This window comes from Rutidosis leptorrhynchoides, chromosome 9 (genome assembly GCF_046630445.1).
Source record: "Rutidosis leptorrhynchoides isolate AG116_Rl617_1_P2 chromosome 9, CSIRO_AGI_Rlap_v1, whole genome shotgun sequence".
Taxonomy (NCBI): domain Eukaryota; kingdom Viridiplantae; phylum Streptophyta; class Magnoliopsida; order Asterales; family Asteraceae; genus Rutidosis; species Rutidosis leptorrhynchoides.
In genome coordinates, this window is record NC_092341.1 from 368,985,576 (window position 1) to 369,013,308 (window position 27,733).

The 27,733-nt window shown below is 32.4% G+C and overlaps 4 protein-coding genes across 4 annotated transcripts; 2 read left to right on the forward strand and 2 right to left on the reverse strand.

The window, feature by feature from the left end:
* Positions 1-9,691: 9,691 nt before the first annotated feature.
* LOC139866147 (ras-related protein RABC1-like) lies at positions 9,692-13,234 on the forward strand. Its single transcript, XM_071854282.1, has 6 exons — positions 9,692-9,883; positions 11,084-11,152; positions 11,258-11,323; positions 11,443-11,564; positions 12,187-12,315; positions 12,910-13,234. Exons 1-6 carry the CDS (start codon positions 9,745-9,747, stop codon positions 13,012-13,014), a joined length of 630 nt encoding a protein of 209 aa, XP_071710383.1. The 5' UTR covers positions 9,692-9,744; the 3' UTR covers positions 13,015-13,234.
* Positions 13,235-16,908: 3,674 nt separating this feature from the next.
* LOC139867370 (putative 1-phosphatidylinositol-3-phosphate 5-kinase FAB1D) lies at positions 16,909-25,127 on the forward strand. The gene is made up of 13 exons (XM_071855738.1): positions 16,909-17,003; positions 17,555-17,710; positions 17,800-17,833; positions 17,964-18,467; positions 18,913-19,057; positions 19,441-19,785; positions 19,874-20,701; positions 21,081-21,418; positions 22,004-22,130; positions 22,217-22,372; positions 22,695-23,915; positions 24,215-24,469; positions 24,544-25,127. The coding sequence occupies exons 2-13, from the start codon at positions 17,620-17,622 to the stop codon at positions 24,868-24,870; spliced, it is 4,371 nt and encodes a 1,456-aa protein (XP_071711839.1). The 5' UTR covers positions 16,909-17,003; positions 17,555-17,619; the 3' UTR covers positions 24,871-25,127.
* Positions 25,128-25,928: 801 nt separating this feature from the next.
* Positions 25,929-26,861, reverse strand: LOC139869311 (uncharacterized). The gene is made up of 3 exons (XM_071857623.1): positions 26,517-26,861; positions 26,295-26,426; positions 25,929-26,204 (listed from the first exon to the last, which is right to left on the reverse strand). The coding sequence occupies exons 1-3, from the start codon at positions 26,859-26,861 to the stop codon at positions 25,929-25,931; spliced, it is 753 nt and encodes a 250-aa protein (XP_071713724.1).
* Positions 26,862-26,897: 36 nt separating this feature from the next.
* LOC139867709 (uncharacterized) lies at positions 26,898-27,611 on the reverse strand. Its single transcript, XM_071856072.1, has 2 exons — positions 27,069-27,611; positions 26,898-26,977 (listed from the first exon to the last, which is right to left on the reverse strand). The coding sequence occupies exons 1-2, from the start codon at positions 27,603-27,605 to the stop codon at positions 26,936-26,938; spliced, it is 579 nt and encodes a 192-aa protein (XP_071712173.1). The 5' UTR covers positions 27,606-27,611; the 3' UTR covers positions 26,898-26,935.
* Between the last annotated feature and the right edge of the window lie 122 nt (positions 27,612-27,733).

Below are 27,733 nucleotides of genomic sequence, written 5' to 3' on the forward strand. Positions count from 1 at the left end.
ATCATTAACAAACAATACTATTATCATTGTTATTATCATGAATATAATATTTTTAGCAGGAATATAATATTTGTATTACTACAAAAGATTATTATTTATTATCAAGATTATTATTATCATTATTAATAGAATAATAATAATTATTATTATTACAAAATAATACAATTTTTATTTATCAATATTATTTTATCAAATAAATATGTGATACAAAGATATTTTTACCACGTGTAATATAATTATATTAATAATACCTACCACTATAGTTTTACGATATTAAGTGAATTTTATAAATTCTACTACATAAGATATATGAAAGTATATTTTATTATATATAAACTTCAATATAAATTTTTATTAATAAATGACTTTTATTATTATCTAAAATAAAATCTTATAAATACATTTAGATATATATAAAACGGATATATTTAGGTTATATAATAAACATGTATAAATTTTAGAAATCATTTTGGGTCAAATTGACTTTTGTTAACTTTTGCATATCAATCTCGAGCATTAGGATTGTGATACACTACGACTTGACCTAAATTTTTAGACAGATATTGACCAATATATAAATATATATATACTTAATATAGGTTCGTGAATCTGAGGCCAACCTTGCACTTATTCAATGACGTCGTATGTATTTTTACTACGAAATACAGTATTGTGAGTTTCATTACTCCCTTTTTATATATATTTTTGGGACTGAGAATACATGCGCTGATTTTACTAATGTTTTACGAAATAGACACAAGTGATCAAAAACTACATTCTATGGCTGGATTATGAATATTGAATATCACCCCTTTTTAGCTTGGTAACCTAATAATTAGGAAACGGGTATGGCCCCTAATTGACGTGAATCCTAAAGATAGATCTATGGACCTCGACAAGTCCCATCCGGGGTACGGATGCTTTAGTACTTCGAGATTATTATTATTATACAGACGAGAGGTTCTGTTTGGGGATATTCTATGCATTAAAGTTAAGTCGGTTATCAAGCGTTCACCATATAAATGATTTTTAATTCGCAGGTTACGCGTATTATTTTGTACTCGGGTTACGTGTACAATTAAATATATGAAATCTTGTGGTCTATTAAAAATGATGGAAATGAATGTTTATGATAAACTAATGAACTCACCAGCTTTTTGGTTGACACTTAAAAGCATGTTTATTCTCAGATTTGAAAGAAATCTTTCGCTGTGCATTTGCTCATTTTAGAGATATTACTTGGAGTCATTCATGACATATTTCAAAAGACGTTGCATTCGAGTCGTCGAGTTCAACAAGATTATTATTAAGTCATTGATAGTTTGATATATTATGAAATGGTATGCATGCCTGTCAACTTTCGATGAAATGAAAGTTTGTCATTTAAAAACGAATACAATGTTTGTAAAATGTATCATTTAGAGGTCAAATACCTCGCGATGTAATCATATGTTATTGTATTCGTTCTTATGGATTATGACGGGTCTCTTCATTATATCGCATTCATAATAATGATAATAATAGTAATCATAATAATTAGATGATACCAATATTAGTTTTTAATGATAATGATACTAATAATAGTAATTATAATAATACTAATGATAATAATAATAATAATAATAATAATAATAATAATAATAATAATAATAATAATAATAATAATAATAATAATAATAATAATAATGATGATGATGATAATATTAATAATGACCTTAATGATAATAACGATAGTAATAATAATAACAATAACAATTTTTAATGATAATACTTATATTAATAACGATAATGATAATAATAATAATAATAATAATAATAATAATAATAATAATAATAATAATAATAATAATAATTAATAATAATAATAATAATAATTAGATAATAATATTAACGACGATAATAGCGACGATAGTAATAATAATAATCATATTAATAATAATACTAAAACTAATGATAATTCAGTTAACTATATCTTTTAATCCATTCATCGAAACCACATGATTTCTAAATGAAAAGTTATTAAGTTTTCGCCAGCTTTCCAACGACATGCATATCATATACCTTATCTCAGTAGCATATGTATTAAATTCATGATTTATCATAAACTATTTAACGACGAAATTAAGTATACAAGCATATATAATCATATCTACTCGAGTACTAGTCAGGGATACACTATTAATATATAAAAGATAAGATATGCATGCTCACGTATCTATATTATGATTCAATATTGCAGGAAAGTACGTAGATGCAACAGAGATAATAAACACTAGTTTGACCTCACGAGCAATACCCCCGAACAATACCCATAACCTCTATAGCTATAGCCCATAATTTCCTTAGCTCTATCTCGCTCGAAAAACTCATTTTGAAATAACTCGCTCATGACCTCGTCTTAGTATTTTATGTAATAATATTACTAATAATAACACTACTAAATAATAACAATCTTAATATTAATAATCTTAATATTATTAATAATTAATAATAATATAAATAATATAAATAATCCTACGAAGGAAGTAATATGTAAGTGTGTGTAAAACTGAACGAATTCGATCGAATTTATAGAACCTGACATGTCCCAACCTTCCACGTGATCGCATGGGTCTTGGGCATTATGGCCATGCGATCGCATGGCCTTCCTTACCTGCTCACATCTTTGTTTTTCTCTGCCGACACACGTTTTTAATTATATATTATATTTAATCTTTATAATTAATTAAATATTATATTATATTTACGTGCATAGTTAACTTGTAAATTTAGTTCCGATAATTCGTACGTTGTCGCTTGACATATGTCCTGGTTTCGGTTTCTCGAACGTCCTTTCGTACACTTAGAAAACTTGCACTTTATGTTACGCGACGTGTACCTTTATCAATAATCAGACTTAATCATCGATAGACTATATTACTTAAAGTATAACTTTTACATTTGAGTGTTGTGGTCATTTGCTTCTATAAATCAATGTCTCGTTGTTTATCAAAGTATATTATTTTATATCAAACGTTTTATGGTTAAGTTAATTATATTTTATCATTTTGTAAAATATAAATATATTTTTATTTAGAAATAAATTTATATTTAATTAATAATATAATATTTAGTTTTCCAAAACTAATTATATTTCAAAATTTAATATATTTAAAATAGTTTAAATAATAGAAATTATTATATCACCTAACGTTTATGCTCTAGAACTTAATCTGATATAATTCATTTATACGTCAACGTTTATTTTAATTTCTCAAACGTTCTAAATCTAAATATCAATCGAATCAGTAGACAAGTGTTATTACTGTTTACTTTACTAATTTGAACTATATATATATTCAATATTCATAAACACGTTGCGAGTTATTGATATATTTAATTCTAATAATTAATATCATATTGTATATATTCAAATTATGTTATTTAAACAAAACATTTTAAATAATCAAATTCTATTGAATCGAAAAACGTTTCCGCATGTTTGAAACTAAATCAATTGAATATTATGAAATCCAAATCTCCACTAACTTTTGTCTAATCTTCGTTATTTGACACATTTGTTTTTACTTCTAAATAACTTTTCCATTTATTCCGAATACCGTTAAAAAGAAACGATTTCTCAAATCAACGTGGACCTCACAACAGAGACCCGTAATTATATCACAATGTATCTGATAATTCAATCATTTGATATTATCTTTTAATTCTGTCGTTAAATATATTAAACATATATCGAAACAATTACGTTCATGTAAAGTATTATACATCTAATACTTTGTTAACGTTTTCAATTAATATTATTATATATACATATCTATATACACATAAATGTTCGTGAATTGTCGAGCATAGTCAAAAGGGTAACTGATTACATGAACACAGTTCAAAAGTTTTTGAGGTTTCAACATTACAGACTTTGCTTATCGTGTCGGAAACATTAAATCATATAAAGATTAAGTTTAAATTTGGTCGAAAATTTCCGGGTTGTCACACAATCAGGTTAGTTTTGACATATGTTTATATTTCAATTTTACTAATACTGATATATTTCTTAAGTTCAACTTATTTGACATTATTTAACTGCAGGATGTTATGAAGCATGACATACAACGTGGTATCACATTCTTGCATCAAATACATATACAAAATTGCTATTAATGATTTACAAAAAAACATATATTTTCATACTTTACTAATTACTAATTCATGTTTTACTATATTTCAAAAACAGATCCTATTAACTTTGCAGAGATATACAATTCATGGTTTATGGAACATGATCAATTGGTTATACGTCTTCATAAAACATTGATGGCGCAATGTACTGACGAAGATATTGATGTTATAAACAATATTGTCTTTCAACATTATGAAAAACTATCACTTATGAGAAGTAATGCAGTAAAAATCAATGCATTGAGTATCTTTTTCGGTTCGTGAATGTCACATGTAGAACAATTTTTCACGTGGATTGGTGGTTTTAGACCATCAAATATAGTCAAAGTAAGCAATTAATTACCAAAACAGTTTTTTGTATTATATACATAATATTCAACACATGTTCTTACGTATGATTTTGAATTTCAGTTAATAATTAACCATGTAGATATCAGCAAACAACAAACTGAAAAGATGGTTATGTTGCAATCAACTGCGTTACAACAAGAAATGAACATTACTACTGACATCGAAAATTTGGAAGATAATCTTGCTAATTCTTTTATTGGCAAAACTTTTGTTGATAAAGGAGAATTTTCAGCTATGAACAATTCTCTAATGAAATGTCAGAAAATCTCGGAAAATTAACTGTTCTCAACAGCTTTTGTGATCAGGTTAACTATCATTTACTTTTATAGTTAAACATTTGGTTCCAATATACTAAAGCTTTATAATAAACATTTGTTCACATTCAATACTTAGGACATATGACTTGCGGATTTCTACCATTAAGAAGATGCAAAATATACTCACCATACGTCATAGAGCGCTGGCATTAATCGCATTACACAACTACCAAAGAAGATTGGTTTCATTAAACATCAATGGGAAGCAGTACCAATATAATACTATTGGTTACTTTATTTATTCGCTATATTACGAACTTCATTTATGTTCAAAAATAGACAATGTCTTCAACATTGTATTTGGAACTATTGTAAACATTTATTATTGTGGATTGTTTGAGTTTTACTTATTATATAACTCGATCGTGTGATAATTATACCAGACAACTAAACTTTCTTTTCAAAATTATTTTTTAAATCAATCCGCGAAGTCGCTGGTCTTTAACTAGATAATATCAAATAGTTCAAATAAAATTTCTCCATAAGAAAATAGATAATATAAGATTTATCTGAATGATATAGCTGTCAAACGCCAAGGGAGCACCGTTTAACAGCCAAAATATAACTATGTTCATTCTGAAATGTATAGCTACGAATTCTGGACCAGTATCCGCTTGACTTAAGGTCGGGAAGAGAAAACGAAAGCATGAAGCTCCGAAATATAATGGAAAATAAAAGCCAGATAAAAACACATAAATTTACAAACCGTGTATATCAATGCGTATAGCAATATAAAGACACGGGAGAATGATAAATACAACTATCCCTAGAGCATAATAGAAATAAACAGATTCTTCTGGTGGGAGCTGGAAAAGAAGGATGAGTGTGGCAAACGTCAATATTAGGTCAAGAACCAGAACTGGATTAAACATTTTCACAATCTTTTGAATGTATTAATTGGGAAAGAAAGTAGGAGTGGTGAAAATAAATGAAACGGAAGAGGTCAATTTATAGCGAAATATCAGACATAGCAATCGAGGTAGATTACGCATTTAATCAAAGGAAATCATAATTTCCTTAATTCCCGAAGAATCAAATCTTATTTAGATAATGAAGATTTTCTATTCCTTAAATTCCGAAAATCAATCGTTACTACATCAAGAGATAAGACGCATCTCTATTCTCCATTTCACTCTATTACGATAACTTCTCTTATAAGCTCTGAGTAATTGGATTGTTTTATCCATATTACTCAACGGTAATAAAATTCTATTTATCAACTCATATTCGTCATGAAAACATTTTTATTGTTAGCCATGACGACCTCACTCAAATTTCGGGACGAAATTTCTTTAACGGGTAGGTACTGTGATGACCCAGAAATTTCGACTAAATTTAAACTTAATCTTTGTATGATTAACATTTCCGACACGATAAGCAAAGTCTGTAAAACTGAATCTCAAAATTTTTGAATTACTTTTATATATTTAAATACCCTTCGGTTGTTTTCGACGATTCGCGAACAATTATATGTAAATAGATACATATATACTATAACATGAAAAGGTAACAATGTATTAATTGTTGGATACCGTACATTAAACTTATTGGTTTAAATATCTATTTGAATGTATATGATAAGTTGAAATATTTATTATTAAAATTTATTTATAAATAACTTCCAATGTGTATTTAAAAACTGATTTATGTATATTAAAAAGATATATACATATATATAATAAACGATAGTAACATTCGTTTATTGATTCAATTGATATTTAGATAAGTTAACTAAAGCGTTTAAGATGAACCAGTTAAACACTAATTTGTTACAGTGTTTTCAAATTGCCACATTACTCAAAATGCTACAGTGTTTTCGAAAATCACTATTTGCTACAGTGAATTGCTACAGTAAAATTTGACTTTGCTACAGTAACTTTGCTACAGTAAAACGCTATTATAAAAATGTATTTTAACAAATAGCGAGACGATGATTTATAGAAGTAAATGACCAAAACACTCGAAAGTTTAAGATACACTTTGAGTGATATAATTAAGGGATAATTTAAGGCTATTGATAAGGCTAAAAAGGAACATATATTTCATAGCATTATCCCCCAAGAAAGACAGGATTTTAGTTGTAATTGTTCCATATTCAAGTAATATTCGTTTATATTTAATAAGTGCGAAGACAAAAGGCGAAAACGAAGAATTGAAGACGGAAAGGTCCAAAATGCTCAAATGTACAAGATACAATTAAAAAGGTTCAAATTATTGATGAAGAACGTCTAAAAATGACAAGAGTACAAGTTGCGGAACGCAAAGTACACGATATAAAATAGTACGCAAGGACGTCTGAAAATCCGGAACCGGGACCCGAGTCAAGAAGAAACGCCCGACGCAACGGACCAAAAATATCTAGTCTACTATGCACAAGAATAAAATATAATATATAAATAATTATATTAATTATTTATATATTTATATTTATTTTATATTATGTCGACAAGCTAGGAGCCAAAACAATGTGAGCTGTCCCTGGTCCTCATGCGAGTCGCATGGCCAGAAGGCCATTTCCATGCGAGTCGCATGACTCCAGATTTCAGGTCAAGTGCTATAAATTCTCGAGTTTTGGCCAGATAAATCACACACACATATATATTATTTTTACTCCGTATTTATTTATTTTATTATTATTATTATTATTATTATTATTATTATTATTATTATTATTAATAATAAGATTATTATTAATCTTATTATTTTTATTATTAGTGTTATTATTTTTGCGATACACAAATAATAATGTACATAAAATATTACGACGGAGTGCTGTCCAAGTAATTTTTCAAAACGAGTTTCCGAGAAAGCTAGAGCTAAGGAAATTATGGGTTATTGCCAAGGAGGTTATGGGTAATGTTCGGGGGTATTTTTTTGTGAATCAAACCTCGTGTTTATCATCTCCGATGCGTCTACGTGCTTTCCTGCAATATTGTATATCAATATTAAACAGTGAGTTTCATATGATCCCTTTTTATACATATTTTCGGGCTGAGAATACATGCGCTGTTTTATAAAATGAATACAAAAACTAAAACTAATTTGAGTAAGTTTCATATGATCCCTTTTACTCAATATATTTTTGGGCTGAGAATACATGCAACTGTTTATAAATACTGAAAATACTAGATTTATATGCGTGAGTTTCATAAGATCCCTTTTACTCTCTACATTTTTGGGCTGAGAATACATGCAAATGTTTTATTAACCGATATACAATATTTATATGTGTGAGTTTCATATGCTTCCTTTTTAATTGCTTTTGCAATCTATATTTTTTGGGCTGAGAATACATGCACTTTATTTTAAACGCAATGGATACAAGTACATACTAAATTCTACACCGAGTTTGAACCGAAAATCCCTTAGCTTTGGTAACTAGTAACTGCCGGTTATAAGAACTGGTGGGCGCGAGTAGTATTATATGGATCCATAGGGCTTGACATCCCCGTTTGTTCCAGGTATAGAAAGAAACTCTAGCCTGAACTATAAAACAGACGTATGCTATTTGAAGTTAGTACACGTTGGATTGCGTGTATTGTACATGTTGGTTGCATGTTAAACGAGGGGTACTTATTATAAACGTTAAAGTTTAGTTACCAGGGTTCTCAACTTTGTAGAACCGATTGATAAACGTTTCGGATGAAACAACTGAAATCTTGTGATCCACCTTTTATTTAAAACATAATGATAAACGTTTTGAATAAAACAACTGAACTTTTGTAATCCACATTAATATACGGATTATGTGTAATATTAAAACTATGAACTCACCAACCTTTGTGTTGACACTTGAAGCATGTTTATTCTCAGGTTCCCTAGAAGTCTTCCGCTGTTTGCTTACATGTTATACAAGCTATGTGCATGGAGTCTTGCATGCTTTATTCAAGAAAACGTTGCATTCACAAAACCATCATCATGTATCTATTTTGACTGCATTGTCAACGGAAGTATTATTGTAAACTATTATTTACGGTGGTTGTCTATATGTAGAAATCATCAGATGTTGAAAACCTTGGAATTAAATATTCATTTATGGTATGCCTTTTCAAAAGAATGCAATGTTTACAAAACGTATCATATAGAGGTCAAATACCTCGCAATGGAATCAATGAATGACGTGTTCGTCCATATGGATTTGGAGCGATCGTCACAGAAAGGCTATAACTTCTAAAACGTAACTCCATTTTTGATGAATAAGCTGTCGATAGAAAGGTGGGATAGTCAACTTTTTGCTGGTCAGGTCATAATAGGTTCAATCGGATTTTATGGGACCCTAAACGTACCCTAAAGTTGCTGAAAAAAAACCAAAAATCTGATTTTTTGTTCTTTTCAGCAAATTTAGGATACGTTTCGGGTCCCGTAAAATCCGATTTAACCTATTATGACCTGACCAATGAAAAGTTGACTATCTCACCTTTCTATCAACAGCTTATTCATCAAAAATGGATATACGGTTTAGAAGTTATAGCCTTTCGAAAACCGTTTCTCAAGCGCATTGTGCTGCTATCTGCTGTTCATGTTACCAGAGACTATTTGAGATAAAATGAACAAACACAGGGACTTATTTGGGACTCCAAAATGCAAGTAAGGACTTATTTTGCAGAAAATAATTGGGAGGGACTATTTGGGATAAAATGAACAAAAACAGGGACTATTTTGGTAATTTTGTCTTAAATTAAATATCAACACACATCAGCAATTACTTTATACGTATTTCTAAGAAACTTTTTGCATCGTAGATCTGTTTTCCCCTTGATTCTCGGTCTGATTGATTGTAGATATATACTGGTATATACACACACTCTCATCTGTCTTTGTATTTGCATCTTTTGACTAGACTTGCTTAACCGATTTACTTTTTTTTTTTTAGGGTTTGTGTTGGATTATTATCGTATAAATGGATTCATCTTCATCTTCAGGGACAGAATTTGATTATCTGTTCAAGTTGTTGATGATTGGTGATTCAGGTGTCGGTAAAAGTAGTCTTCTTTTAAGTTTCACCTCTGATCAATTTGAAGAGCTATCTCCCACCATTGGTAAGACATTTGTATTTAATTTGTACATAGATTTCATGAAATTGTTGGTTAAAAATCATATGCAAGTCCAATGGCTCAAATTAGGGTTTATAGTGTTGACTTGTGATATCTTCTCTTACTTATATTATTGATTGGAACTGCATATGCTTGCCCGGTTTGCAAAACTTGTAGAGCTATGCAATACCTTTGTTAGTGCCATACAGACATGGGCCAGTTCTTTCGTATGATGTTGTTAATTGAAAAGCAACGCATTTTTGTGTACGATTATGCATGTACTAATAATACATCATTTATTTCCAATACGGTGTTATGCTCTGTCAGACTGCATAGAAGCTTACGAGGGTGACTACTGACCAGCAAGTAAATCTTGAAATATAGATAGATATATGAAGCCTTAAATGACTCGCTTGCTTCGGCTTGAGAGTGCCTCTGACTTTGGTAACATTGATATAGAGCTGTGAGTTTGTTTCAAATCAGGTCCATAATCATGTTTACGATGTTGTTGCTTAGTGGATAGTGAGAGTTTATCTTCAACACACACATAGGTACTTAAATTATTGAAGTTGTATATGTATGACGTGATGCCGGAAGATATCCAATTAAGTTATGGGTTCTCTTTCTTCGTTTATTTTCAGTTTGTCAGAGTATGTAACCGCAAACAATAGGACATAGTAGTTTGAAAGTTGTTGGGAAAAGGGTTTAAAAGGCGTTACTTGATTTAGCTGTAACCTTTTACTATCAGTTGATGTATAAAGCAGTTGTTTGTGTTAAGGCAGCTTTGTCTTTATATCATTTGTTGGTGTTTTTCTTTGGTAAAAGTCCTTGTCCATATTATTCTTACTGCTACCTTGAACAGGATTTCTTGTTCTAATGTTCATTTTCATTCTAATTATCATGGTAAAATAAGAAAAATGGTTAAAAGGTAAACGAATAACAGACATGGGTTACATTCATGCTAGATTTGCTTGCTTTTCATCGATATACTTTGTGGAACTTATGTTACATGCCTTTTCCTCAATGCTCTTAAAGTACATCAAGAGTTTTTTTTGGATTTTAAAACATATTTTTAAGTATGTTATGGGCTTCTCGGGTTTATTAAATGTCTTTATAGGACTAGTTACTGGGTCCTTTATAAGCTTACTGAAATTAGTTTTTAAGCTGAACACTGTTTGCTCATCATTTTATTTTCATGCTATGCAGGGGTGGATTTTAAGGTGAAACATGTTACAATTGGGGGAAAGAAGCTAAAGCTTGCTATTTGGGATACTGGTAATTTTATTTTGATGTGTTGCGATTTGTTCTTTGTAAACTTCTTATCTTGTTGGTGTTTGTAACTGTTTTATAGGCTTCATTTTTTCATGTTTTAATATGCAGCTGGGCAGGAACGATTCAGAACTCTAACCAGTTCATATTATAGAGGAGCGCAAGGAATTATAATGGGTATGGACAATCTGTATTCCTATTTTTATATTTTTATTTTTCTGAACTTTTTTGACTTAAACGTTGGTGTCTAGTCTTTCTTATCTTTTTACTAAATGATGATGACACCATTAATACAGTTTATGATGTAACCCGGAGAGATACATTTACAAATTTATCTGATATATGGGCAAAGGAAATTGACTTGTACTCAACAAATCAAGATTGCATTAAGATGCTTGTTGGCAATAAAGTTGATAAGGTAACTATATCCGTCAGTTGCATCAACATGCTTCCACATCAAAACATATGGTAGAAAATAATTGCTTCTGGCATTTAGAGTTGCAACTGCAAGTTGACTTCTACTTGAAGAAGTAATGTTGAGACGTGTACCTTGGAATAGGTCAATATGGTTTGACCTTCTATGTTTAACGTCTATAATGAGTAAATTCAAGATTTAGTTGACAAACAAACTGATGGTACAGGTCAAACGGGTATTGATTTTCCGAAGTGTATTTAAATGATTACAATTTCCTGAATTTTCTTTACAAAAAAATGAGCATTGTCTTGCCCTTCCCAATTTTTCTTCTCAAATTGCCTTCTATGTTCTAACCCTCTTTCAGAATCACCCAGTTCGCCTTTCGCTTAGTGCGGGGGCAGCGGGCGGGGGGGTTTTACCGGCCATGCCCTCGGATTGGTCCAGGTTTCCTCCAGGGTTAGTAGTTGGGGGCGGGTTATGCAACTATGGGAGATGAACGCGTGGGTGGTTTAGTCCCCCTGGGTGATCCCAAATTGATGTCAAAAAGAAAGAAAAAAAAAGTTGCATGAACTATTGTATGCAATCTACTACTGTATAAAGATGATTACATACTCCGCCTTTACAGGAAAGCGAGAGAGTTGTTACAAAAAAAGAAGGAATTGATTTTGCAAGAGAATATGGATGTTTGTTCATTGAATGTAGTGCAAAAACACGGGTCAACGTGGAACAGTGTTTTGAGGAACTTGTTCTGAAGGTATTTGAATTATGACCTTTATTATCTTATACTGCTAGAGTACTAGTTAGTATTAAACCATTTATTTAACTCTATACTAAATCACGTAAGTTATCCTCTAATCCTATTGCCTAAACCTTCCTAAAATCACTGTCAAACTGTTTACGCTTACTGTTATACTGTTTCAGATCATTATATACATATCCCAAAAATCTCATCCATGCTTCTCGATTGTTCTATCTGCCGATTACTTTCCTCTTCATTTTTCTATCCAATTCATCCTCACCTGACCTCCTCACGCTCTCTCAAATTGACACTATCAACTTTCTAAAAAAAAAAATTCTCATCTAATAAATCTACTATCCAATTGAACCGTTTTTCTAGCCCAGAAGTTGTTTTCCGAATTTCTCCTTGGCGTAATACGATCCTAGTGAGAATTTTTTTCCTGTTTTTGCTGGAAAGCACTTGTGGACATGCAATGGTCAAAATAAAATTAACATAGTGATAAACTTTTTTTTTTTTTTTTTTTTTTTTTGTTATTTTGTTATTTATTTATTTATTTTTTTTTTGAGCAGCAGTGATAAACTAATTTTACATTTAAACTAAAATGTGCAGATCTTGGATACACCTAGTCTGACAGCTGAGGGATCAACTACTGTGAAGAAGAACATATTTAATCAAAAAGCTCCAGTTTCAGATGCATCTAGTGGATGCTGCTGAAGTTAAGTTAAAGTTGATCAGCCACCCTCCTTTTGTGTTCATGTAACTTACTTCGTTTCAAAGGTTATGTAGCCAGATGTTAATCATGAATGTAAATTTAGTCTTGTGTGATGATGCATGTACTTCTTCACGTGGACAGTGTTTTTAAATAGCTGGGTTGAACTATCACGATAATGGGGCAGATATTTTTAATCTTAGCAATACGAATGGTGTTGGTGTTTCGCTTGAACGTGTAATATGTACTAGCAGTCATTTGTCTAATGATAATCTATAAGTGATTAATGTGTGAAATATGACTTCAAAAACTATCTACATTTAGAAGACTCTCTTAACTTTTTCTTTAGGTAACAATTCAAGAAGTTGCATCTATCATGTTTAACGGAGTATCTGTTTCTTTCTTGGTCAAGAGTATTATTTTTCTTCCTATTTTACTAGAGTATATATAATATAATATACATATGAAACAAACTTAAAAACATGTCTTCCTACTTTTCTTATTTTGGTGGGGATCTCGTCTTGTGTGTAGGTGTTTGGTGGGATCAAAGACTAGAGTTTATTTGGGGTTCTTTACGTTTTTTAGAATGGTTTTCAGGTTCATCAGATTGTCAGCATTTTCACCTTCTAACAGCGAATGATTCTGATGAATCTTTGATTGGGGTTGAACTAATACCACCACTTCTTTCACTGGTTTCGAATCTGGTTTGGTCTATGTGTTGAAGTGGTTCATTGTGATTGATTTGTAATTGGTTCTAGTTTCAATTGAAAATTTAATCCGTAGGATCATGACACTCGGATGCACTTGTTTGAATAACACATTTAGATTATTAAATCTATTTTTATTTAATATATGTTTTTGGTTTTTCATCGTAAAAATATAAATACATGGATAATATGACTCTAAAACTACAATTACATTGAAGATGATACCTATTATATATATATATATATATATATATATATATATATATATATATATATATATATATATATATATATATATATATTTTTAATAAAACTGCATTTCTTGTGAATCGAGTTTGCTTAAATCTTGAAACTTTATTTACGCTTTAAACTATCAAATACATATACTACTTTAGGTTTTAAATTCGTTTACACATTTCACCATTATAGAAGATTCGTTTACTTTTCACTTTATTAGATGCGAATTTTACTTTCTATAATCGAGGATAAGCCTTCTTCTATTGCTTTCATACTTAAACGGAAATTATTATTTTTATCGATGTTTGTTTATGAGTGATATCTTAGTTACACAAACAATCAAAGTTATAGATTTTTTTTATAGTCGTAAATTGAGTTTTTTCCTAACGCGTGTACAACAACAACAACAACAACAACAACAATACCCAATCCCGCGCATGCGAGGTATGGGGGAGGTGAGATGTAGACAATCCTTCCTCTACCCTAGAATAGAAGAGAAGTCGTCCCTCTAACCACGAGTTGAGAAAAAAATTCTCCACCCACCGAGAGAGGAAGTCATCCTCCTCTCTACTCCAAAGTAGAGAGATTGCTTCCGAGAGGACCTCCAAAAAAAAAAAAAAAAAAACGTAATACAAATAAAAACGGGATAATACAAATAAAAACGGGATAAAAAGAGACGCCATGAAAATGGTGGGGTCAAATTTTCATGGGTTCTAAAGCCTGCCTGGGGTTCAATATAGGCTCCACGCGGCAGTCAAGTCGCCAATAAATCGACGCTTGTTGTTACCTCAATAAATAGAGCCAAAAGTTATTGAAACAGAACTCGAAAGGCATGCCAGGTGGAAGTTGTTGCGCAAGCAAAGAGCCAACCACCGGGAACAAACCAAACACCACTCATGCACCTTTACGGTAAACATCACCGAAACCACGTAACTAAGTGACAACCAACTAAGCTCAATAGCAAAGAAGGTCGTCCTCAGCCATAATGGCCCCAAGATGCACCGAACGATGCGAGGCACCTAATACATCTGTCCATAAGCATACCTGCATACATACGTGAAACATACATACGCACATACATACATATAACCATACCAACCTACGAAAGCATCCATACCTACGTACCTACATAAATGCATAAACATGCATAGACACCTACATAGGCATACCTACATCCAAATCCATATACGTAGATACAAGCCTAGTCATACATAAATCTATGAACAAAAACCTACATACATGCATACATAAAACCCCACAAACATACAAAACATACATACATATAAAAACGAACTAACATGCATAAACCTACATGGATGCATAACACATACATGCATAATACCTACATGCACGCACATACAAACACATACCAAGAGGGCTAAACACATAATAAAATAATGATATACATAAATAGATACGTACCTGAGAGTGCAATACGTAGCTCAAGAGAAAAGCAAAAAGGCTACACTACGAAGAACGATAGACATGTACAGTCGTGAAAAAAAAAACATACATAGATGTACATACAGAAGCAAAAACAGACATACATATATACATACATACATACATACATATATACATACATACATGCATACTTACATAAACATACATATACATACAGACATAAACCTACAAACATTACATACCAACATAAACATACCTACATACATACATAAGCATCCATACATGTATCCATCCATGCATACATAAGTATACACACATACATTCATATATATATAAACATCCATACATGCCTATATATATAAATACATAAACAAACACAAAGACAAACCTAATCATGCACACGGACGACCCTAAACAAACCTACATACAAACAACCGTAAAAACATACATACATGGGTATGCATGCATACGTACATACAAACATACATACAAACATACATACAAACATACATACAAGACATACAACCAAACATAAAACATGCATACGTACATACACACCCGTACATGCATTTCTAAATAAGAAAAAATGTATACACGTAGGAACACAGACTCATACCAACACCTACATACCACTCACTAAAAACCTCTACTCGACTATTCTTATTCTAGTCCTCCACGCATCCCTATCAGAAGTCATGTCCTCGGTCAATAAAAGCTCCTTCATGTTGAGCCTTAGTTTATCCTCCCACATACGTTTTGGTCTGCCCCTTCTCCTTACGCCGTCCACCGTGAGTGCCTCGACTCTCCTAACCGGGGCTAAACGTGGTCGTCGCATCACATGCCCAAACCATCGAAGTCGTTCTTCTCTTAGCTTGTCGATGATGCTTCTAACTCCCAGGTTCTCCCTAAACACCCCATTTGGAATCATATCTAGCATGGTTTTACCACACGTCCACCTAAGCATCCTCATTTCAGCCACCTCCATCCTTCTCTCTTGGGCCTTTGTCATTGGCCAACACTCTGATCCGTACAACATGGCAGGTCTAATTGCCACCTTGTAGAATTTCCCTTTTAATTTAAGCGGTACCTTCTTGTCGCACAAGACCCCTTTTGCTGCTCTCCACTTCAACCAACCTACTTTAATCCTTCTCTCTTAGTTTTTCCTAACGCGTGTGTGAGTGACAAATGAGAGCATTCGATATTGATGTCGTCGTTAACATAAAAAATTAATACTATTATACCAACAAACCATCTCTATTTGATTTGATTATGTATAAGAATAAGATAATAATATTATTAATATCAATATAATATTTAATATTGAAATATTTAATTTAATATTTAGTATTTAATATTAATTTACTAATAAATCTAAAAATAAAAATTTAAAAATTTAAAAGTTTAAAATAAAAATAAAATTGATAAATTATTTATTAATATTATATTATTTCTACCAAATACTGCTTCTGTAAAGTGTAACATATGTCAACCTTCCTTTCATTGTAAAATTGAATTTAATTGAATTGAATTTCATTGCTTTTTGGTTTTTGAGTCTTGTGAAACTGTTCGTACTGTGTTGACGCATTTTCTTCTCCCTCTTCCAAAGTCAAGTTGTTATAAGATTTCATTTCATCAAATCAGAAAAAGTAAGTAATTCAGGGTTTCTATTCGATCAAAGGTCAGTAACTTCATGATTTTGGATATTAGGGTTTCTAGTCGATACGGCTAGGGTAATCTAAAATACAGTCTACTCAATTGATCGTGTTATGAAGATGTGATGTGATGCAATGCTTCGTCGTTGATTGAATTTTGTGTTTGTATGTTTGATTTTGAGTTTATGTTGACTAAAAAGTCAACGATGGTTAGTGATCGGCTTTTGTTCCATCAGATTTCAATTGTTTGTTTTTTAGTACTCAATTTTGATGCTATTAATTGGAAAAGTACACATTAATTCGATTTTATGCCTGCAATTTAGGTTAAATTAGGTGACGTGATGTACAAGGATCACCAATTATTTATTTATTTTGCTGAATTATGGAGCTTTATGGCAGAAATTGAGTTATATAAATATAGTCTCTGCTTTAGGAAGAAAACTGATCATCTCTGTTTTACTTATGGGTTTTCTTTAGGCTTTTAATATTTTGATCTGGATACTATTGGTATTTGATAGCTTTTTTTATATTGTTTCTTGACGAAGGTTTTGATTCAAACGAAGCATCTGCTTGATGAGAATTTTCTGGTGAAAGAGAAAAGTTGGTGGATATGAGTTATAATAGTTTGATTTCGCCTCCGGAATCATTGATCAGTCCAGCTGTTTCTCTGGCAAAAAGTGACAGCTCTATTTCATATTATAGTAAGATCTTTCGCTTAGTTATTCAAACACATATTTGTCTATTTTTCGTCTAATTTCATAATCTGTTGATGGTTGGTTTTGTCTTTCAGATGAGTATCTTGTTGATGATCCCTCAAATGAAAGGTAACTGATGGCCACCTTTCACCATCTCTCTCCTTATTGACAATTAAGAATATAAAGTTGGATGAATCTTGAATCTTACTTGTCGGTCCTATACATAATCTATGATAATGATATGATTGTCTACATTTAGGTCACGTAAAGAAGAATTGGACAATAAAAGTTTAGACTTACAATTAAAGAATCAGCGGTATCTAGGAAATGGAGGTATTGATTCCCATATTTGGTTTCCCCCTGAACCCGAAGATCACGAGGATGATATTGAGGGTAGTGTTGCTACATATGATGATGACGAAGACGAAGAGTACGTTGATGGCGTGAAATGGGGGAAGCCGAGTAATCTTAGTAGTCTTGAACAAGAAGGGAGTGCGAGTTTCAGGTTAAAAGAGGAAACGAAAAAAGTGATGGATGATGTTATGAATGGAAAATTTAAGACACTTGTGGAGCATCTTCTTCAATCTATGGGTATTTCTTGTTCTGAAAATGATGATGATGATGATAATTGGGTGGATACAGTTACAGCTTTATCATGGGAAGCTGCTTCACATTTGAAACCAGATGCTTTTGAGGGAAAAGCAATGGATCCTGATGGATATGTCAAGGTTAAATGTATTTCAACGGGTGCTCGAAGTCAAAGGTTGTCATATTATCATACTCTCTCATTTCTAATTTTAGCTATTAATTCATTTTGAATGATAACTAACATTCCTATATATCGTTAAATGACTTAAATGATAATTGTCAACGAGAACTATTCTCCTATGACATCGCAAAGACTACCTGCTAATTTTTGTTGAAACACATTGGTATTATTCCAGTGATTGTATATAGAGATCAGTTACAATTTATGTGTAAGAAATATAGCATGCGTCATAAAGTAGTCATATTAGTGTTTTGAACATTGGTTTTTGGATGTACCAAATACGGCTAATATTATTTGCTACACTTTTGTATCTTTCTGTTTGTATAAACTTTTGCATACTTTTTAAACCAATCAAATGTTTCCGTTGACGCCACATGAGAACTAATCGTATTTTCTACTGCCTTTAATATTTTAATCATATTTGGTTTATATGTTGCAGTGAAGTTTTCAAAGGCTTAGTCTTTAAAAAGCATGCAGCTCACAAGCGCATGCCAACAAAATTTAAAAAACCCAAGCTGCTATTGATTAAGGGTGCACTTAGTGTTTCATCTGATGGATTGTCATCCTTAAACGCAATGAAACAGGTAAACCTGGTAACCTCTTATTAGGTGATAAATTATGTTTTGTAATGATTTTTAAATGGGTCTGTTTAGAAAGGATAATTCTAATACAAGTTGAAATGGGGTTGGGCTGGGTTAACTTGCCAGCATTTTATTGTTCCTTTGTCTTAGAACATTAGGAATAATAAGCATACGAAATTTATTTATATTATTAATATTATTAATAATTAATAATGTATTATATTATAAGAATAATAAAAGAGGTTATAAGCGTTCTTGATGGACATTCTAGTGAACTGACCCATGTATAAACCCTATTAACCGTATCTAAATTAATGATTCAAATTGGCACCTCGAAATTTCTTATTGATGTATCTTTTATTGCCTCTAATGCTATTCGTGATCAGGAGAGCAGCAATAGAGCAGACCATGTTACCGGGATGATAGAGAAGCTGAATCCAAATGTCGTTTTAGTTGAGAAAACTGTTTCTCGTGATATTCAAGAGTCTATCCTTGCAAAAGGAATGACTTTAGTTTTGGAAATGAAACAACATCGATTGGAGAGAATTGCTCGTTGTACCGGCTCACCGATCTTGTCCTCGGATAATTTAAGTGACCAAAAGCTGAGACAATGTGAATCGTTTTATTTTGAAAAGATCGTAGAAGAACATGCCGAGTTTTCCGAAAGTGGAAAGAAGCCAAAGAAGACTTTAATGTTTCTCGAAGGAGTTCCGACACGAATGGGCTTTACGGTTAGTTTCAATTTTAATTTTTATTTTGCTTACCAGAATTTGTTCATTAGTAATCATGAATTTTATCCGTAATCTGTAATCCGTACAGATTTTGCTGAAGGGATCTCATAGTGATGAACTTAAAAGAATTAAATGTGTGGTCCAGTTTTCGGTTATTATGGCATATCATATGATCCTCGAGAATTCGTTCATTCTAAATCAACGTGCAATGTTTTCTACAACTGCGCCCAATGGGATGGCTATATTTCCTAACAACGGTGACGGGATCATTCCGTCGATTACTGGTCAACCTATGTATGATAAGCTTGATGATACAAACGTTCCAATATCTAATGAGACCAGTCCTGAAGATGATTCGATCACTACCGTTGATATTCCCATTTCCAATGGTTCTGATGAAAATGGATCTGGATCTGACAATCTTGGTCTAGAAGGGTCTACTTTATCATCTTATGAGCCGTACGACCCGATTGTTCTCTCGGGGCTATCTTCGCTCTCAGCCTCTTTGCATGAAGTTTCCGGGCTTCCACTTTTTAATACTAATCAGCAGACTATGTCAACATACCTTAGCTACAATGGCTTGAACTACTTTGATCAAGATTTGAACTCTTTAGAAGGTGTTGATACTGAAGTCAAAGATGATTTTCATGAAGCAGAGACTTTCAAAGGTGACCAAATGCAGTCGTCATCAACATATATAAAGTCTCCTTTAGAAATGAAGGATTCGGAAGACCATATGCAACGTAAAGATGACATTAGTGCAGTGTTGGATTCTGAAAGTATATTGGTTTTAATGTCTAGACGGAATGTAACAAGAGGGATAACTTGTAAACAAAGTTCTTTCTCCTGTATCAAGTTCTACCGCAATTTTGATGTTCCACTTGGAAAGTTTTTGCGGGATAACTTACTCAATCAGGTTTTCTTTAAACTCTACTTATATTTTATTTTTCTCATCAGCTTCATGGGTCTGTAATAGACAAATTTTCCTGCTTACTTTTTGAGTTGAGTTGGGTCAGGTGGCAAAATTGGTGGTTTGTTTGTGTGGGTTAAATCCGATTGGTTCGAGTTGGGCCTACCCACCAACATTGTTTTGCCTTCTTTTGTATTCCTCCTAATTTTGCAACAAGTTGGGATTTTTATTACTTACTAGTGTGCAAATACTTGTCCAATTCATTCAGTTAGTTGGACTGTTACATATTTTGATTTTTTCTATACAATTTACATCTCTGACCCATTGTGAAATATATACAACCTCAACTGAACCATTTTCATACAAATGGATTTTACTGATGCAGAAGCTTTCATGTGGAACATGCAATGAACTGCCAGAAGCTCATCTTCATTACTATGCACATCACAACAAGCAACTGACAATTCAAGTCAAACGTCTCCCTTCAGATAAGCACTTGTCTGGTCAAAATGAAGGAAAGCTTTGGATGTGGAGTTGTTGTGGCCAATGTAAAGTCTCTAATGGAAGTTTGAAGTCCACCAAAAGGGTATTGGTTTCAGTTGCTGCTCGTGGTTTATCGTTTGGGAAGTTTCTAGAACTTGGATTCTCAAATCACTCTTCATGGGATGAAGTACCATCTAGCTGTGGACATTCCTTTTATAAGGACTACTTACACTTTTTTGGGTATGGCAATTTGCAATAATTTGAATGGTCAATACATAAAACACTTGTCAATATTTACAGCATGATTGATAGAGGTGGTTATCTTTATGACCCATTTATGAATGGGTCAATTCAAGTTATGTTCTATAACCGGGCCGATTTAGGATATGAAGTTTGGTTCCGTTTCAACTATTACTATTTTTGCAATTGAAAGTTAAGTTGGCATTTGTGTGGGTGTGATAGTGGGTCAACATGGGTAACTTTAAGTGTGGTTTGAAATAGGCTGTGGTAGGTTAACCTAAAACACTATTCAAATTTGTAAAAGTTTTACTGTAAGTAAATGGAGTTTCAGGTATGGATACACATGATTATGTTATTTCATATATAATCTGGTTTTTTTTATACGAAAAGAGGTACATTGTGGGCTACTTTTTATCTGGATACCTGTTTGACCCATTTCATTTGATGCTTGTTTATTAAGTTTTTTATCCGATTTACCCATTCGTTTTTAAATGTGTTGACATTGCCACTTTTTTATTGAAAGTAACCAGTTGACTAGTCTATGAAACTCATTTGATTGATATCATAATTTTGTGAAACTTGCAGATTAGGATCCATGGTTGCAATGTTTAGATACTCTACAGTTGCTACTTACTCTGTATCTCTGCCGCTTTGGAAGGTTGAGTTCCATGATTCAGTGCAAGGAGATTTTCTAAAAAATGAAGTTGAGGATGTATGTATGTTTATGACTAGTTTGTTGGCTTATTGTTACCTTATGTACTCGATCATAACAATATGTACTTTTTATGTGGTCTTAAGGTGCTCCAAGAAGGGCAGAAGATATTTTCTGAGGTTGAGAATTCTCTTAAGAATATTGAAAAAGAGTACGTTGGATCTCTGTTGAACCTTCAAGGATCATCTAAAAGTTTCTCGGACATCAAAGAGATGTTGAAACTAGAACAAGATCAATTTCAGGTTGGTCTTTTATTTATCTCATTGTTGGATACCGCTCATAGATCAAAAAATTTAAGTTTTGAGTTACTTTTAAAATAATAATTTTCATACTCTCAAGATTTTTGAAGGGCCATATAAGGTTTACATTGTAATGCTACTTTTACATATTTCCTTACGCGAATTTAGGCTATCTTCTGTCATATGCCTCTCTGTATTTTGTGGTTCCTGTCACTCTATCTCTATATCATAAAGATGGGATTCAAGGATTGATATATACATATATAACTACTGCATTTGAATATTATACAGGAATCTTATTGTTGTGTTATTCTACATATTATAGGGTGATATGAAGAAGCTTACCGCAAACACTAGTGATGTTTCAGTCGATAAATTGTTGTACAAGCCTCTCTATTTGAATTATATGCATTGGGAGCTCTTACTTTATTCATACATCTGGGTTGAACGTCTCTTTTCACTTCTTTCGTCCGAGCTTAAAGTTTGCAACCCCCAAATTAATATTGAAGATACAGACTCTACTGTACATGTTCAAAGTGTTGAATCAGCATCTGATAATGTTCCTGTTTTGATAGCCGATTCAACAGAAGAAATGAATAGCTTACGATCTGAAACAATCGCAGTTGAAGGTGATGAAGGATTATCTATGGATTCTTCGAATCAGGTCGAGGCTAATCAAGAAAACGGGGTCCACGGTGATCTTACGTTGTCATCTCAAAAGGGGGAAAACGGTGAAATTTTTTCGTTTGTATTGTCAACAAAATTAGCAGATCCTAAAGGATGGATGTGGACATCTTTCTCACAAATTGAAAACATGCATCTTAATGATATTCAAAGAGGATTATTTTCAAATTATGAACCCACCAATAGCTATAAAGAAGGATCCACAATATACAAAATAATTACCGAAGAAGGTTCAAAGCTTCATTTTCCAGTGGGTTCTGGTAATCATATTGTATCTGATTATGAAGATGAATTATCAAGTTTGATTGCATGTGCATTAGCTAAGATGTCATCAGAAAATTTGAACGATGAAACTAAATCGTATGATGATCCACAAAGATTGTCATCTTTGAGTTCCCCAAATTTGTCTTCATTTGCATCCATGGAGTCCAATGCTTCGTCGTTTAGCTTTTCGGCTGATGACTCGCGGTTTTCGAGTTTCAATGGGTTAGAAGCGTTCGATTCTGATACATCTTCAGGGCAACCTCATCGACTTATTCATTTGGAAAGATCAGATAAAAAACCTAAGTATACAGTTGGTTGTTTATTTGCTAAAGAGTTCTTGGAACTTCGTGGTCAATGTGGCTTATCTGAATTGGATTATATTTCTTCAATAAGCCGTTGTAAGAATTGGAATGCAAAAGGTGGAAAGAGTAAATCATTCTTTGCTAAAACTATTGATGACCGTTTCATTATAAAGGAAATCAAGAACACCGAATTTTACTCGTTTATTTTGTTTGGTTCGAACTATTTCGGATATATGAACGAATGCTTTAATCAAGGAAACCAAACATGCCTTGCAAAAATTCTTGGGATTTATCAGGTTTTTGCTTTTCTTTCTCTAATTGCTTCTGTTCTTTCAAATAAAAGTTAATAAATTGTTATGTTTTAGGTATAAAAGAGTTACACTTTAGGTGACTTCTACCACATTTGAGTCCCACGTCCTTCTAAGATAGTATGTTTTGTATTACACTATTACTTATCTTACAGATAAAAGCATAACCCGAAAGAACCCACCCACTGATACTCTAATGAGTTTTGATTACAACGTCCAGCTTTTTTTTTTTTTTTTAATTTATATATTATGTTATGTTATTTGTTATTAATATAAAATGGTTGCAGGTGATGAAAAGAAAGAGTGGGGAAAAGCATGATCTAATGGTGATGGAGAATGTTATGTATGGCCGGAAAATTACTAGACAGTATGATCTAAAAGGAGCTTTGTATGCTCGTTACAATGCTGCCGTTGATAGTGCGGGAGATGTTCTTTTGGACCAAAATTTTGTGAACGACATGAACGTTTCTCCTTTATATGTTAGTATAAAAGCAAAACGGAACTTGCAAAGGGCTGTATGGAATGATACTGCCTTCCTTAAAGTGAGTATTCCTACTTTTTGTCTTCACTTATTTTGTTATTCATCTTGTGTTTATTTTTATTTTTTTGTATTCAGTCAATTGGTGTGATGGATTATTCATTGTTGGTTGGAGTGGACTCGGAGAAAAAGGAGCTTGTTTGTGGCATAATTGATTATGTTAGACAGTATACTTGGGACAAGCAACTCGAGAACTGGGTCAAGTCTTTTGTTATTCCGAAAAACCAAATGCCGACTATAATCTCCCCAAAAGAATACAAAAAGAGATTCAGAAAGTTTATCGACACAAACTTTCTCACTGTTCCAAATGATTGGTGCTCACAACGATCATCTAACCGTTGCAGCCTCTGTGGTTCGAGTTCCGATCCAAAATCTCACAAATTGGAACATGGTCATGAGAATTAAATATGTTACTATGAGGGATGTTATATAGAATTTTGGATGCATATGTGGTGTACATATATATTATATGATCATATTTACATGACATTCTTGGTCCGAGGTCATCTCCCCCATGTATTTATGCACATTTTAAGCAAAGTTCCGGGGAATTCTTAGTTCCAAATTGATAGGTATACAAATGCGTATATTGTACGAATATTATTATGATGAAGAGTTGTGTGTTGTTTGCAAGGAAATGGTTGATGGTTGTGGTAATTGATGGCTCATATACAAACTATTTATGCAATAGTTAGTTGACTTAGTTCTACTGTATTTGTGTTTGTATGGTCATGCTATTGCTATGATAGGGGGTATCTAACTGTGAATAAATGGAAATGGGTGATCTTATTTGTTCACTTGTTTTTCATCCATTTCAAAGTTTTTATTTGTCCATTGATTTCTCTCATTGTAATGATTTCTACACTTCAATATAAAAATGGAGGTATCTGGCCTTAATAAAGCTGGAAATGAAAGATCTCATTTGTCATATTTGAGAAATATGACAAATGGCCAAACCTTTTCTTGTTTTAATTTCGTCAACCACCTGTTTCTTTTAACAACTTTAATTAACAGAAGCAGTTTACCAAAGCGGTTGCTAGTTATTATTTGAAGTTTTTTACAGTATTAATCAAACTATAAATAAATTTGTCACTGCCTAGCATCCATTGTTTTTATAGTGAAAGAACTTAATGAAGTGAAGAAACGGAACCTAATAAGTAACACACCGACTGCATTCTATCAGTAATGATAGTCCTCACCCTTGTTTGACAGGTATGATAAAACCACATAAACAAAATATTAACGATGATCAAATTACATACTCCGACATTAGTTCATACATGTATTATGTATAGCTAGAAAATTTGAAATGGTGATCATCAAGGCGATCTCACAGTAATAGTAATGCACTGATATTTGCAGAAAGACTAGATGAACTTGGATCCTACAGTTCATCTGAATTAATAATAAACATATAAAAGCAACAAAATTTTTACTTAAATTTTGTACACTAGTATGGTTATTTAGACTACGACCAATTCCACACCTTCAGCCAGCATTGATTCTAGACGCTTAGCTAGACGCCTAGCAGATAATCGAGCAACTTTCTCCTCCGTACAGTCTTTTAAAGTTCGAATCACCAATTTTTTTAGTGCAACAGCAATCTCAATGATGTACGCAACAAGTTCAAAGTCACATTTTCGACCTCGATACCCCACGATTTCAACAAACTTGAGGTGTTGATGTGGATTACTATCATCCATTGCTGGCCTCCTTACAACAAGAGAAGCACGAGGTATCTGCAAATACAACAATTAATTTTTACCTAAAGAATTAATTAATAATGCTCCGTAGCATACTAGTACACAAATTTGGAAAAGCTTAAATACCTCAAGTTTAAAACTCTCCAACCTCGGAAATGTACACAAATCTAGAAGACAATTATGTTTTAAATACTTAAAAGCCAATCTTAATTGCTTCACATTTGGTAGCTCACAAAACTCGTTGGAGCATAAACATTGCTGCAAAATAATTAAAAAAAAAACATTATTTTTATTATTATTAATGATCAATGATAGTAAACACATTAAGAGAGGAGAGGTAGAACTGACCTTTCCATGTTCTATACAAATGGAGAGAGACTGAAGGGATGAGGCACAACAAGATAATGATAACCCGGGGACAACATCATCACTGAAAAACGAATATACCTTAAGTTTTCGAAGACCAGAAAATCTTAAGTCTATCCTCTGACCAATGTAAGTGAATGATTCAAGGTCAAAATCATACAAATGAATGGATTCAACAGAATGAACATAATTCTCTATTTCAAAGTGTTTTAATTTAAGAGTTGGTCCACCTACACGTACAGGTGTAAGGGAATATAGATAACTGATTGACAATGTCTCAAGATTTGGAGAGTAAGACAAAAGTTTCTGAAGAATAGTATCATTCATCTTAACCCTTTTCAAGATAAGTTTTTTAAGTGACACTAGCTCCTCCACAAACATATTATCAAATGTAAAAGGATTCATCTCAAATACTCCCATAAGAAATTCATCATCACTACCACCTACATAACGACAACCAGTTGACAAATCCAGTTCAAGAAACTCAACTTTATTATTAACTGCAAACTTGACCCATTCATCGATAACACTTACATATTGATTTCTCAAACAGTAACGGATCCGAAAGTCTTTAATCAATGGGTGATTGTAGCTTTGGATGACACTATTCACCTGGGTGATGTACTTTTCACACACTGTCCTGAAACTAACCTCGTTATTAAAAGTTCGATTTCCATCAAAGTTCAATTGGTTTAAATGACGCCATAAGAGTCTCCATCTTGTGGATAATATGCTGGTAATGGCAGCTTCCTTTATAGGCAAAAAAGAGAGTATTATAACAAGAACATCATCTGACATTTGACTTATGAAATCACGAAATCCGTTAGGGTGTGTGGTGAAGTAGACGACATCATCGGATGTGATCCCGATTGACTGAACGGAATCTTTTGGAGACGTAGTTGTGAGCTCGTCTTTTTGATTGAGAGATAAATGTAAATTAGCAGCAAGGGAATTTGAAGTAGAAGGAAGTTTCTGAGAGACGAGTTTTTTAAGATGCTGGAGAGTGCAAGGATTAGGGATTTTAACAATTAGGGTTTTTTTCGTTTTAAAGGATCTGAGTTGCAACTTCATGGTTTTACTATCAGCAAAAGAACGATAAACAAAAATTAATCAACGTCAGCAGTAAATTTATGGAATTTACCTCAAATAGGAAATGATAAATCCTTTATTGGATCAAGAAAATAGTGAATCTAGTTGCA